At 50.3% G+C, this 14218-nt stretch overlaps 2 protein-coding genes across 2 annotated transcripts in view; both read right to left on the bottom strand.

Moving 5' to 3' along the window:
- The window catches only part of LOC125759931 (zinc finger protein 239-like), a 175375-nt gene that overhangs the window by 86634 nt on the left and 74523 nt on the right, over positions 1–14218 (bottom strand). The window lies entirely within an intron of this gene.
- Positions 2718–7242, bottom strand: LOC125759933 (solute carrier family 22 member 12-like). Its single transcript, XM_049419438.1, has 4 exons — positions 7231–7242; positions 6569–6874; positions 4622–4868; positions 2718–3505 (listed from the first exon to the last, which is right to left on the bottom strand). The coding sequence occupies exons 1-4, from the start codon at positions 7240–7242 to the stop codon at positions 2718–2720; spliced, it is 1353 nt and encodes a 450-aa protein (XP_049275395.1).

Raw genomic sequence — 14218 nt, 5'->3', positions numbered from 1 at the left:
CATTCAAAGAGCTGTCTACTTCCCACCGTTAGCCCGGAAAGCCACGGGACCAATGGCAGGCCTTTGCGAGAAGTACGTCATCGCTTCATCTTGATTTTTGCATCCATTGCGGAGCTTGTTTTCTTTCGACTCGATCAACGGGAGTGGGAAGCGCCGCGACGAAGCTTACTTGCTTACAGCATCGACGAAGTTTTTGGCTGCGTAGATGCGCGTATTGCCTTACGGACGCGTACTGAGTACTTCGCCAATTCGTAGGATGTGCGAATAGTGAATTTTGGAACCGAATCGAATACGAATCGAATAGTGATGACACCGAATCGAATATGAATACTAATTGAATACTTTTCGAATAGTTTTCGAATAGTAAGACAACCATTCTCAAAACGGTCCTAGAACTCCGCAGCGTGTTTTTTTCTTTTTTTGAAAGAAATATTCACGAACTTTCACCAAAGAGCTGCGCTTACTTTTAACTGACTCAAAATACCACAGTTATGAAATCTGAGGTAAGCTCGTATACAGCAGCGACCAAACCTTCGAAATATTTTCGTACTGTAGGTTGAAATAAAGCAGTGACTGCAGATGCTTTGTCGCCTGCTTTTAAATAAAAACTGAGACATAAAATCTAAACAATTTTGAACGAAGACTACGCATACAGCTAAGGCGGTAATGAAACGCATAAACCTGCCATCGCAACCTGGTCCTCGGCACTGAAGGCATGGTGTTGAAAGCTGTATCTGCAAGAACCAATTTACGCAAACACAACCCTTGCATCTATTGCTATTCATGAAGCTGAATGCAGGTGGACCTTCAGTTCTTACAAGATGACGACAGGAACTGATTAATGCGATCCAGAGGCAGTATGGAGCTTTCATAAAAAAAAAAAACGCCTTCATCCGGTAATCAATATAGCGTCGGTAGTTTCGTAAAAAGCTTGGGCTGCATGCATACTGGTAATTTAGTGATTAAAAGAAGAAAAATGGCCTTTAACTATTCCAAAGTATCATTGTTTTGGGGTTCTCCCGTCGGCGCTAATTATTCGAAAACTATTCAAAAAATATTCGGTATTTCGAGTATGTACTATTCGATTCGAGTACCGAATCGAATAGAATGCTATTCGATTCGTTATTCGAAAGTTTCGATATTCGCACAACCCTACCAATTCGCAATATGATAAATTATGGCGTAGTGGGCATTTCGCAAATTTACTCGCAGCGCATGCAGTCTATAGGAGAGCTTAAAGAGGCCCAACGTTACGCGCACAGACGTTCCTTTCCTCGTGGAACTGTCGAGAATGGGAAAGCGATGCGAACGGGGCCCCCGATTACGCTATCACGCTCTACTCTACAATGCGATGCTCTGAGATTTACGAGTGACGCCTGTATTCAATGATCCAGTGAATTTACCATTTACCTCACTATTCGCAGTTTTCTCATTGTTTCAAAAATATTTTGGAAGACGCAGCCCTAGACAATCGGCGAAGACCTGATTGAGCGGGCCAACCAGATAGCAGCCTAAAATGTGGCCCTGGCCTGATGGCTCCACCCTCTGGGACTCAATTTTCGACACAACGCACACCCATTCATGGCCGCTCCTTCCGAGGGATCCAAGTAACCAAGCTTGCTTACGTTAGAGGAGCGTGGTTCAGCCCTTTCCTCCGTGAATATAACTCATCGGACGTCCCGCTGCCTACCCAATATTTTTGTTCACACGAAGTAGCACAAGATGTTTCTCGGTAATCATGACGATCCGTAGAGTCCTGCACAAATCCATTAAGGGGGATGGGCCAAGAATGAGGTGCCTACGCATGAAGATGTGTATCCTCGGTAGCTTTTTGAAGCATTCGTTTGTCTTTACTCTTATAAATTTATCTTTACTCTTATAAACTCCACGAAATTAAAGACGTCATACGACAGACTCTACAACCACCACAGTGATGGAATCTTCAACGACTATTTGCAGTGAACATCGAAGTTCTTCCCAGTTAACACAGCGACTTCTTGGAACGCGAACATTTGGTTCAAGTCGTGACGTAAGCACGCTAGTTCCGCGCCCCTACGAGCTATAGCTGTTGGCTGCAGCTAGTTCTAGTCATTTGTGATCTATAGATTTGGATGGGTAACTGTGGTTAATACCGAGCTCCTGTCGCTGTCCCATCTTTTCTGCAGGTTCTCTGCGAGATGGCGTGGGTAGCCAACTCTAAAATTGCTGAAGTTTTGGTGGATTTTAATGCGCACTATTCATACCGGTGCCAACAGACAGCTGTTGAAACGGCGGTCCGCTGAACAATGCCCGGAAAACGCAGGCAAAACAATCCGAAATGACCGACGATAGATTTCCGTGGGTGTACAACAGTGTAAACTTGTACAACAGTGTAAACTTGTTGCACTGCTTCACTAATCTGCAAGCTTGTACCGTGATCAAGTCTGCGCGACCAATTCACATCGAATTCAACTCGCACCTAAGTCCATCGACTAAAACCGCATTAATCTGCAATCTAATTGCCTAGTTCGCTGCCAGCGAACTTTCTTCACTTCCGCATTCTACAGTTGGCGTTAAGCAATTCTTGTCAAAGTTAATCATGTAATGTCTTATGGCTGTAAATTTCAGTCCAGGGCGGCATATACAGTTTAACAAACACAAACATAGTCTCGGAAGGCTGTGGCGCATAGTCCCTGACGCGCACGTCGTATAAAATCGGCCGGCTTATGGTAGTTGCCTCACGGAGGAACCAGCAATCGCCTCTTCGCGCGGCCCAGAGACGTCGTTCTGGAACGCCGGCGCTTGCCTCCGTCTCGGGCCACTCGCAGTGGAGAGTAGAGCAGCCATTTTTCCTCCATCGCCAGCATACCCTGCACCGTGTTGGAGGGCGGCAGCTGCCTCGTCTCTGGCAGAGCGAACGCCATCGTGCTCAGCAGTAACAACATGGCGGCCGCGATGGCGTACGCAGCGCTCCTCAGCGGCGGCGACGGAATCTCGCTGACAAGCGGCGCCACCAAGGCGCCGAGCCGGCCACTCATGTAGCAGCAGCCCAACGCGGTCCCGCGCAGCACGGTCGGGTACAGCTCGGCGGAGAAGGCGAACGCAGTGATGGCCGACACGTCGAAGACGAGAAGCCCCGACACGACGAGAGCGGCGGAGAGCTTCTCCGAGGCGCCGCCGAAGAGTTCGACCACGGACAGGGCGGTGGCCACGACAGAGAGGGCCAGCATACTGAAGGCGAGAGACAGGCGTCGGCCGGCGCGCGTAATGGCGTAGACGTCTGCCACGACGCAGGGCAGCCGGAGTAGGACGAGCGCGATGCGCGTCGCTTCGCTGGTACGCATCACGTTGGTCGTGGTGAAGTGCGCGAACGCGCCGAACACGAGGAACCAGCAGCCGAAGATGACGACGGACCGCTGGCGCAGGGTGTGCTTAGACAGCAGGTCCGAGACGCGGACTTCTGCGGGCGCGTCCACATAGTTGGCGGTTAAGTACGTACGTGACAGAGTGTGCGCTAAGGAGCGTGCTATGGAGACAAAAGTCATCTCAACTTGGCTGAAAACACTCCACAACTTGCACGATCATCAACTAGCCGAGATGCAAGCCATTCTGTTTCTATCTTTTTTTTTTTTGTCGAATATAGTAATTGCAGTCAGAACTGATCTAACGAAACCCGATTTTACGAACTTCCCGATCAAACTAAGAAATATCCATTCGGCGGCAAGTACCCATAGGGTTCATTGTTCTCATCAACCTTCGTGGCACTGAACACGAAAATGAATGAGCAAAAATGCAATGCTTTCTTTCCACTTTTCACACAGAGGGCTTTTCTTCGGGCGTGCGCTGTAACGCTATCCCGTTAGGACATCTAGCGACCCTAGTCACGGCACTGGTTTTATTTTGACCAGGTTGCACGCCGCAGTTGGTAGCGCTTTTACATATCAAATGGCGCAATAGGGGCGGCGGTGGTTTTTTGTTCCTGCAACTGCTCACACAGGAACACGGTGGTTGCTTTCGTTATTTGATGGTTTATGCGACAGATGGCACTGATCGTCTTCTTCGAACTTTCTTTGCTCTACCTGCTCTCCCATTAACTGCATACTTTCTCCCTGTCTTTGAACAATCGTCAGCTTGTCGTAGCATCACGTGACCCCTGGACATGGGAGAGTTTCATGCTCGGGCTGCCCTCGCGGGACTTTTCACACGCGCAGGCGTGTATTAGTGGCAAATAAATGCCGCGGTATTAGCTTACGGGTGACGCCACGTTAATTTGATTTCCGAGGAACGAAAAATTCCTTCCTCGATTTCGCGAACTTCTCGATTTAACGAAATAATTCGAGCGCTCTCATCACTTGGTTACATCGAGTTTAAATTGTAAATCATCCTCTCTATCACCAGGGGCGTACTCTCGGGAAAACGAACGGTATTCCTCCCCTTTGTATTACGCACAATCATTGTCCCGTGCACAGGGCTTAAAGTCAAGGGGGCATCGGGGGGGGGGGGGGGGCTTCCCTTCCATTCTTTAAGAAGGGGCAGTATGTATGTGTATGTATGTATAATAGGTCGCCACCCTCTGAGGGCCCCCCGCCAATGAAGAGAGACTAAGCCCTGCCCGTGCAAGAATGAGCCAACGCAGTCACACCGTGGTCTGAGACGATGGCGCCTTCCGGTTCTTGCTGCAACGCCAGCTGCTCGTTCTGCCGGTTCAGCTCGTCCTCAGACGGGAGAGGCGGCGCTTGAACATGCTCGCTCGATGTTGTTGATGCCGGCCGCCCTACGAGCACGCTCTCGGCGTAGCGCATCTCGGACACGGACATGAGCCAGCAGGGAGACTCCTCCATCAGGTACACCGCGACGATCATGCCGCACGAGGGAATCATGTAGGCCACCTGCGACATTGTCAAGTGAGTCGCTTATCGAAGGGAGCTTTCTAGAAGGTCTGGACACTGCCAACCTTAAGGTACACTCGGAGTGTGTCTTTTTCGGAAGAGTCACGGAAGAAGATTAGGACCACATATCACGAAAAACTTTTGCGCCAAAAATTTTTCGTAAGACGTTTCAACCAATCACGATGCGGGACATATGATTAGCGAAGCGAGATTACCAATGGGAAAACGCACGTTCCCGCAACCACAGCAAAAGCTGTGGTTGTGGGATCGGCCTCCGCTGTAATGTTCTCTGAGCACGCGACTCGATAAACGGACGCACTTTTCGTCAGAGCCTAGACATATTCAGCTTCACTACATGCATTATACCTTCGGTTCACATAGGGCACCTTTGAATCAATTTAGCATTCCAATCGCTTAATCACGCCTAATAACTCCGTCACCACCAGTCCAGTTAATGAGCCTTCGATTCACTTTCATTCTCACTTGTTGACCTAATTCACATTTTGTGGCGCGTATGAGCCACAGCTCCACGCACTGCATTGCCCCCGGGATTGGCCGAACGCTGTAACATTGCTGTTGTACGCGTCGTTTTGTCCGCAGACGCGATGCTCGAGAACCTACGGCCATACACAGCTTGGCTGTAAAAGTGCAATCGTGCTCAGCGCGTGCGAATGTGTGTGCAACCAGTGTGCAGTAAAACAGCATTACTCGGGAACATTGCTTTGTCGCAACACACGCTACTGCAGACGGTGTAGAGATACTTGCGGATCAAGAAATAAGCCGAGGAAAGCAGCACAACGTTGCACAGTTCGCGCAGAAACAACGTGGTGTCGATATCTGACCAGTGTTTATGAAGCGTGTATAAAATCGCGGTGCGAAATACGATGGAGATGTATTGCAGTGCAAGGTTATCTTAGAAGCTTGACAGTCGCACCTCCTCTGCCACAAACACTTTTCTTGAACGCCTACCTCAGATCGGAAGCGCACGCCACTAGAGAGAACAGCAGTTCGGTTTTGCGAAGCAATGCGCCTCTTGCAGCTGCCGTCCGGATGAGTTTTTAAGCGCGCAGAGCTCCGATATTGAGTTCACGTCGATTTGTGGCCGCACAGTGAGGTCCGCTGAGCGTTCGGCGCTGGATGACGAAAAAGACAGCCGCATTATCTTGGCCCGAAAGCTTCGCCAACGTCTGCGACTCGGCCTCTCCGTGGCCTCTCCTTATATGGAGGCGCTGGCTAGTACCCTAGTGCTGGCAGACAATTCCGCGACGGCGCCCAACAAAAAATGGCGGACGCGCCCAGTGTTGCCGGAGCACCAAGCATTATGAATATCTCCTATTAATACCAATACTTGCTGAGCAATCAATTATCAAGTGAGTTACCGAATCGGTCACATTAGTCAACCATGAAATGGCGATAAATGAGTAAATTCAATCTACACTTTAATAAAAAAAGAGCCCTTTGAATCTTTTTATAAGGCCTGGCGTAACACGTATAAGGCTCTCCTTAAAGAGAGACGTCAACTCTCCTTTATACTCTCGTCGGAGGATTGTGGGATCCGAGAGAGAGATAGTTAACGTGTCTCTTTAAAGAGACATGTGCCAAGTCAGGACTCGGCGAAAAGAGTTACACATGCTCTCTTTTTTCTTCTTTTCTTTCAGAGTGCACGAATCAACCGAGTCAGAGATAGCGGGCCGAGTTACCTGCTCAATGTGCCAGTTGCGGATGCATACGTAGATGAGCTCGCTGTAGACGGCTGCGGCGAAAGTGGCACTGGCGACGGAGATGGCGCAGTAGGTGGCGCGATACCGCGAGCCGGTCACTTCGAATAGCAGCACGTGCGATGCCACAACCACACCGGCGGCACCGACCGACAGCAGGAACCGGAGCGCGGCGAACACCGGCACACTGTGGGCGAACACGAGCGTGGTGCCGGCGAAGAAGAGGAGCACGAGCCAAATGCACAGCACGGGCCGTCGACCAATGCGGTCGGCCGCGATGCCTGCCACCTGAGGAGAGAAACCTTATTAAAAAATATCGGCAAATAGACCTCACGCCAGGAAGGACAAGACCAAAAACAAGTCATCCGTCAAAGCCCAGGCCGCCGGAAGCCAACTGGTTCCGGCCGGCGTCTCGGGGCGTGTGAAAGGGGAAGCTGCGTCCCATGACGATCACCCACACTCTCTGACGCGTGCAAATAAAGTAACTTTCTCTCTCTCTCTCTCTCTCTGAGGAGAAAGATCACCTATCCCGTCGCTCCTAGCAGGCAGCAGTAAGGGCTTGGCTGATGATGCCCTGCTGGACATTGGCGTGTGGGCTGCGGAGCATAGTCCCCCATGATTCCGGAGTGTGTGAGTTATCGTACCGAGTAGGACATGTCCGCACCATGTGGACCAAATATGCTGCCTCATCACAAGATTTGCACTGGGACCTGAATACCTCTGAATGCCACCTGCCGCAGAGTACCTGAGATTAATCAAACCACCAACCAATCAGTGACGAAATGAATTAAGCTGACTAAATGAATCGCTAAATGAACGAAGCTGTGGATGCGCGTAGCAATATTTTCATCGGAACAGAAAAATAGGCGAGTTGGTATGGAAGCCTGAGACAAAAAGTAAAGCGACCCTAATGCAAGACTAAATGGCCTGAGAGTGGCACTGACGTTGTCTGTGTTGGTAAACTTGTGATTAACTGTGAGCCATGTTCTTATCAGTCGATGTACTGGTCCTTTGTATTAAATATGCGCTTCAGGAGAGTTTCCCTTGGGCTAGTTGCTATGTCATTAGAAGACGAACTGATACACAGGAACGCAAACAGTACCTGCGTTTCCTCTTCTTTTGTCCCTGTCTTTTGTGCGCAACTGTTTACCTTCAGACTTGAGTACACACACGGTAAACCCTCAAGTTGTTTTGCCGTGTCTATAACTAACACCCTTACACCTTAGAAAAAAGGAGTTTTCTTGAAACGAGACATGGGGGGTTGCCAATAGTCCAAACACCCTTATCACTGAAAACCGAGAAAAAATAAAGCCTGCCACGGAGGGCACATCTAATTACAGATGACGTCAGCATAGAAGGTGCACGTACGCGCCCAACCATACACACAGCACAGTATATTGTCAAGTACCCCATGGTCGGAGCGCTCGATCTACACAGCCTTACACCGATAATCTGGTATATATAGCCATGTACTCTGCAGCCACCGTTCTGTGCCGGTGGGAGTATTCTGTTCGTATAAATGAACATTAAATTAAACATTCACAAAGTGGCGTAAATTACGGTTGTGCTTGTAATGTCACTAAAAGGGAGAGAGATCTTTAATCTAAACTCGTTAATATACAACGGGTTTTTAATTCAAGCGAATTCCCAATACCACATGGCACGATGTTGTATTGGCATAGATGTTTTTCACAAACATAAACACCCTTATCTCCTAGAGGTGGTTTTAGGTAAAAATACCTCTTACGCAACCAAAAAAGGCTGTTTGGGGGAAGGAAAAACTTGGACACTCATTTTTGCAAATTCTTGTTAGTTAAAATGGTGTTTTGCTTGCTTGAAACCGCTTAAGGGTTGCAAAGTGGTTTTACATAGAGTATGTTTTTTCTTTGTTCGTTTGTTCTCCTGATGTGGATGTGAGTCCGTCAAGGAGAGATGACCGTCGATGAAGCAGGAGGCAGGTTGGAGGTAATGAAAACTTGAAGGTATATTGTAGCGAAATATTTACAGTCATATGTACATCTTGCCGAAGCACACTGATGATAACATAGACATCAACAGCATCTTACTCTTCTACTTAACTTTTCTTAAGTTAGAGCCTAGAACACTGTTACTACATACGAAGAACCGAGTCTCACTGTTCGACCACCGAGTGGTTACGGCCCAGACAAAAGTTGCATCGTACGGAGTCTTACTGATCGATCAGTTAAATGATTAGAGCCTAGACTGAAGGGAAACGAATTCCGTCCAGTCTTAAGTACCTTGCGGTAACAAAGAAAAGGGGAGGTGGCCACTGGTGGTCCGCCTCGACATTCCCTTATCCAATCCGTTTATCCTCATGTTAAGCCACTCCCTACTGGGCTGTCCCTAATCTCGACAGCAGTGTCTTTTACAGTGCAGACAGGCGTTTTGGCACTCTTTCCCATCATGGCTCTCCCTCTCCTTCCCACGCTCTCAGGGATCTCCACGGTCGAAATACATCTGTATCTTAGCCCTGGTGCATTCACGCCATTTTCCCATACACATCGAGTTGAACTCGCGGGAGCCAGTCGTTAAACCGTTCCGGGAAAGAAAAGGCGTCTGCGTGACCCTGCCTCCCACGCATTCGACCTTGCATTGTTTGCAAAGCACATCTTGGTCCGGGTTTGGGGTCACGCATACTGTCGCCTCGAGCGACGGCTTAGAGCGGGGGATGTCCTCCTCATTTTCCCCACACATTCAGGACCGCCGACCTCTGAGACGGTCGCTTGACCGCAAACCCATGCGGCCATCGCTGCGTCAAAGGAAAGCCGGTTTGCTTTCTCTTGATAATAGTCTTTTAGCAAGTTACGGAAGTATACGGTACGCAAATACGGTAAGGGCAGTACGGTACGCTCCTCCTTTCCCGGTCGTTGAGCGGCCAAAGCACAACCAGCGGGAAAGGAGGAGCGCTACCGTACGGCCTTACCGTATTTGCGTACCGTATAGGTATGCGAGCGTTTCGCGAGTCGATTTCAGTCTAGGGTCACCGAAGGCAATCACCGGAGCGCCAACGAATCCGCCAGCCGTGTAGGCAGCCGTGAGCGCGGACACGATCCAACGACGACCGCACACCCAGGTTCACTCGACCACGATGGAGTGCGGAGGCTTGAAATCCAGTAATCCGAAGCCGCCGTGATGCTCAGGGCCATCCGAGATGGGTCCCGTCTCGTAGTGCCAGCCGGCGTCGCACGGTATCACGCTTCGGTTGTCCGAGGAGGCGTCGAGGTCGGGTTCGCCCGCGGGAGGGTCGAACGGAGGGTCGTACCTGTGGCACTGGCTGCGACGTACCACGGAGCCGTCCCGTTCGACCGGGATGCCGACTTTTTTCCAGGTGTCCTCGGACACAAAGTCGTACTCTTCCGGGGGGCTGCGGCAGGACTTACAGTTGAGGGGGTACTGACACCAATTTTAGAAGGTGAGTTTACTCTGCCATACGAATCTTCAGTATACAGAGACGGCTCCGAGCAAGTGTGGAGCTCTACAAATGCTGATTATTTCATTTTGATATTTAAAGTCGATTTTCGCATGGCGCACCTACTGACATCGACGCTATCCTGACGTCAGTGTACGGTGTCAATTCTGGGGAGTAGGGGGCCTCCTTATCTGGCGGCAAATAAGTTATCATTATATAATCAATTCCGGTGACCATCAGTATGGCCAGTTGTGATGACGTAAGGTGCCAAAACATTCAAACTGGCCGCTTGTACGTCACAAACAGAGCCATGGAGAAGGAGCGGCCGTAGAAACGTCACGATATCTTGCGCGATCACGTGACGAGAAGCTCATAGCGCGTCGTGACGTCAGGGTACAGTAGGAACCGTATAATGTAATTACTTTTTCAGGGCGTGCTCACGCTTACCAATACATTTTCTAGGCTCTTGAGAGCTGCTCTTTTCAAAATTTTCGTTTCAATACCCCTTTTAAGGGGCAGTTCTGGCGAGGGGGGAGCATCGCCTCTTAATTGCATCATTATGAGAAATGCCTGCACAAATACATGCATACTCACTTATCTACGTGCATGCACGTGACGCAATCATAATCTTTGTGCATAGGGAAACAATAAGCACAGGGCTGCAGGGCGGTTGTTGCTCCAAGTTTACGGGCAATTCTTTACTGCTGAAGGAATTATCCATTTATCCAGAAAATTGGCCAGAAAAGAAGATGCTCGTCGAAGGCGCTCGTCTTTGTCTGTTCGTATCTTCTGTCGTCGTCTATACTCGCTTACAACAATAAAACTTGCTGCTGGGCGAGATGGTTCATACTTGCAAGGAAAGAATATTGATGAGCACACATAAAAACACGGACTCAGGAGACTCGTCCGAGTCTCCTGAGTCCGTGTTTTTATATGTGTGCGCATCAATATTCTTTCGCTTACAATCTTAGGGAAAATGTCATCCGCCCACGACCATCGCTGTCCCTCCCGCAAGGAATTTCAATAAATGCTCCATCCAATAGCGTTTACCCATTTTCGTGACGTCAAGCACTTTTCGAATGTTTCAGATAGTTGAAATCGAGAGTTCGACGGAAGCCCGTCTGGTCGGGACGAAACATGAAACGTCGTTTCTTTCTTTTTAAAACATTTATTTGGTCGGTGGTTGCCTTTTATTTTCAGCTAGTTGGCTATCCCATACAGACACACGGTTGTGTCGCTGGTTTGGGTGGACACAGGAACGTCCTGGTAAATTTCGTCAGGGATTCCGACGTCGCGTCTCGGTCAAACGTAGTGTTTTAGTTAGTATGCGTGGTATTTACGTTAGCCGAGAAAAAGTACTTACGGTCCGATCGGAAACCAGCCAGCACGACTATTTCGATGGTTAAGGGCAGGCGCGCCACGGTTCTGTGGGCGGACCTGGCATTTTTTTAAAGATTTTTTTCTTAGGTTTAACTGAGGTCGCGCTGCCTTTCTCTGACTGCAATATGAGATTGCCCTTCGCTTCCACGACCTTGATCAAATACCTGCACCAGTGGTCCTCAGGCCTCGCCAAGGTCGTGGAAGCCATATCGTGTGCGATGGTCGTGAAGAATGCCAGCGTGGTGCAGACCAGGACGATCCTCTGGAACCGGCCGTGGCCAATGATGAGCACATGGTCCAACGGCGACGAGGGCTCGATGATCGTGCTGACCACGGCCGCGGTCCCTGTGGCTGTGCCGGCGGTCGTCGTCGTCGTCGTCTGCACGACTCCGGCCGACAGCGGGGACAACGGAGCGGACGTCGGCAAGGCCGATGTGGGTCGCGTGGCCGTTTCCTCTTCGCCGACGGACGTCCTGAGCGTCTCCTGCTGATCCTCGGGCGGGGAGAGCGGGAACGACGTCGACCAGGACTCCGACGGCCTTTGGGCGAAGGGGACAACCTCGGTCAGGGGTTGTTCCTCGCTGCTCGACGTCTTGGTCATCTCGTCGCGCAGCTCGCTCGGCGATAGAGGAGACAAGGTTGGTGACGCCTGCGTCGCTTCGGAAGGCTTATGGCGCCCGTTTTCGGAACTAGCCATGTTGAGACGAAAGAGCGGCCTTGTGTGGCGGGGTGCCGGAGGCCGAAGGGGGATGTTCCGAGTAGCGGAGCGATGCCCAGTCACGTCCGAACGGTGAAATCGAAGAGCTTCTTCTGGGTTCACGCGCGGCGCGTGCCAACGTTGATGATGATGATTTCCGGTTAAGATAAGCCACCGCTCACCCTGGGAAGATGTAGGCCGGAAACCAAGCGGGAGCTACGATGAGAAAGAGATAAAACGACGCTGCGAGTGGAATAAGTTACGAAAATGGTGGCCGCAACCGTAATCGCAATGATTGTCAAAGTAAATATATGCCCGTAGCACTCGTGGAATTAACATATTAATTAGCTTCCAGTGCATCACTATACTGTTTCTTTATTGGAAATAGACTTGCCCTTATGGCATAATATTAGAGTCTTTTAGCAAGTTACGGAAATACGGTACGCAAATACGCTAAAGCAGTACGGCAGCGCTCCTTCTTTCCCGCTCGTTGTGCTAAACCCGCTTCCAGTGCCAGGGCGTCCCCCGATCGACATGTTCCTCGTCAACAATGCGTAGGCTGACAGGCAACAATGAGGTGTGACAACCCCACAGTAATTTTATCAGCGAAGCTGTTTAGCAAATCGTTCCTTGTCCGACGAACCAAGAAACTATCACCATCTTAATTGAGTATATGCCATAGCAATTGGGTAAATCTCGCTGCTTACCGCTGGTCCACTAAAAATGAAGAAGGCAAGATCTATCAACATCATAAACGGGTATGTGCCACGGAAATTGGGTAAATCCCACTACTCACCACTGGTCCACTAAAAATGAAGAAGGCAACAGTTAGCCCAATAACAAATGGCTGCAAAGCGACGGCGGCGAGCCCGAAGACCCCGAGTACGTACAACGGGAGAATACTAGGTAACGGGAAAGGCAACAGCGGCTGCGAGAAGACCCCGAAGCGATGGGAGGCCTACGCCAACGACGACGTGCCCGTAGATCTACGAGAGGTGCGGACGGCTGGTTTCAGCTGGAGTTTCTGTCTCTGGAGTTTGGACATCCGTGTTATGTCTGTGAGTGTCTGTGGTTTAACTCGAGACTCTCTGCGCTGGGAATCAACGTAGAAACAACCTAGCATCACCTAGCTAAAGCCTATAGCAACGACCTAGAAGCAACCTAGAAACAACGTGCATAAACTAGCTAAGGCTTAGAAAAAATTACACCATCTCCCGCTAAAGGGGACCATGAGGCGATGCGAAGCCGGAGCACTTGCACGATCGCGTTCCGTTGGCGTTCGTTGGGCATGCTACCGACCTCGCGTCGTGGAACGCGAAGAGGGACGCTACGCGCGTCGTATCTTCCATCTAGCCTGGCCGTTAATTCTCACAGGGCGAGCGGGGAACGCGGCCTACAGGCGGGCGAGAGGGGGGCAGCGTAGGAGAGGAGAGAGAAGGGGAGGGGACGCGCATGCGCTCGAGCTCATCGCGGCGTTGAGCAGGGGAGAATTTCGGCATGTCTAGCCCGCGTTTCAGAGGAAGAGTGGAAAGGGGGAGGGGAGAAGGGGAGAGGGAAAGTGGAGAGGGGAAGTGGAGAGGGGAAGGGGAGAGGGGAAGGGGAGAGGGAAAGTGGAGAGGAGGTGCGGAGAGGAGGTGTGGAGAGGGGAGAGGAGGTGTGTGGAGAGGGTATGCGCATGCGCAGTAAGGGTGGTCAGAACGCACACCACCACCACCACCACCACCACCACCACCGGATTGAGCTCCGCCTTAAGATACTTCGCATCTAAAACCTAGAAGCAACCAGAATTAGTCTTTAGAATCGTCTAGTTTCGCTGCTTCAAGCCTTGCGCGGCGTTTTTTAAACTTTTGTGGTGTTGGGTTCCCTTCACCGGCAAAAGCACAATGAGCGGGAAAGGATGACCATACTGCCTTACCGTATTTGCGTACCGTATTTCCGTAACTTGCCAAAAGACTCTATTTTGTGTGTATATGTGTATATGTGTATATGTGTGCGTTGTTTGGCCGGTGTTGTGTATGAAGTGAAGAAGTGTCTTGTGGAATGTTGTCACGTATCCATAACCGTTTGTGTCACCGTAGCGAAGGCCGGCTTGCAGGAGATGATGGGAGTGTTGCGATTGTAACCC

The sequence above is a fragment of the Rhipicephalus sanguineus genome, chromosome 9, assembly GCF_013339695.2.
Source record: "Rhipicephalus sanguineus isolate Rsan-2018 chromosome 9, BIME_Rsan_1.4, whole genome shotgun sequence".
Classification (NCBI taxonomy): Eukaryota; Metazoa; Arthropoda; class Arachnida; order Ixodida; family Ixodidae; genus Rhipicephalus; species Rhipicephalus sanguineus.
The sequence above is the reverse complement of the archived record's forward strand: the minus strand, read 5'-3'. Positions and strand labels throughout refer to the sequence as shown.

Coding starts and splice junctions, on each gene's coding strand:
- LOC125759933 (XM_049419438.1), bottom strand. Junction 4,869..6,568: donor GCAACTGGCACATTGAGCAG/GTAACTCGGCCC, acceptor ACAATGTCGCAG/GTGGCCTACATGATTCCCTC. Junction 3,506..4,621: donor CGCCATCGTCTCAGACCACG/GTGTGACTGCGT, acceptor TTGTCTCCATAG/CACGCTCCTTAGCGCACACT.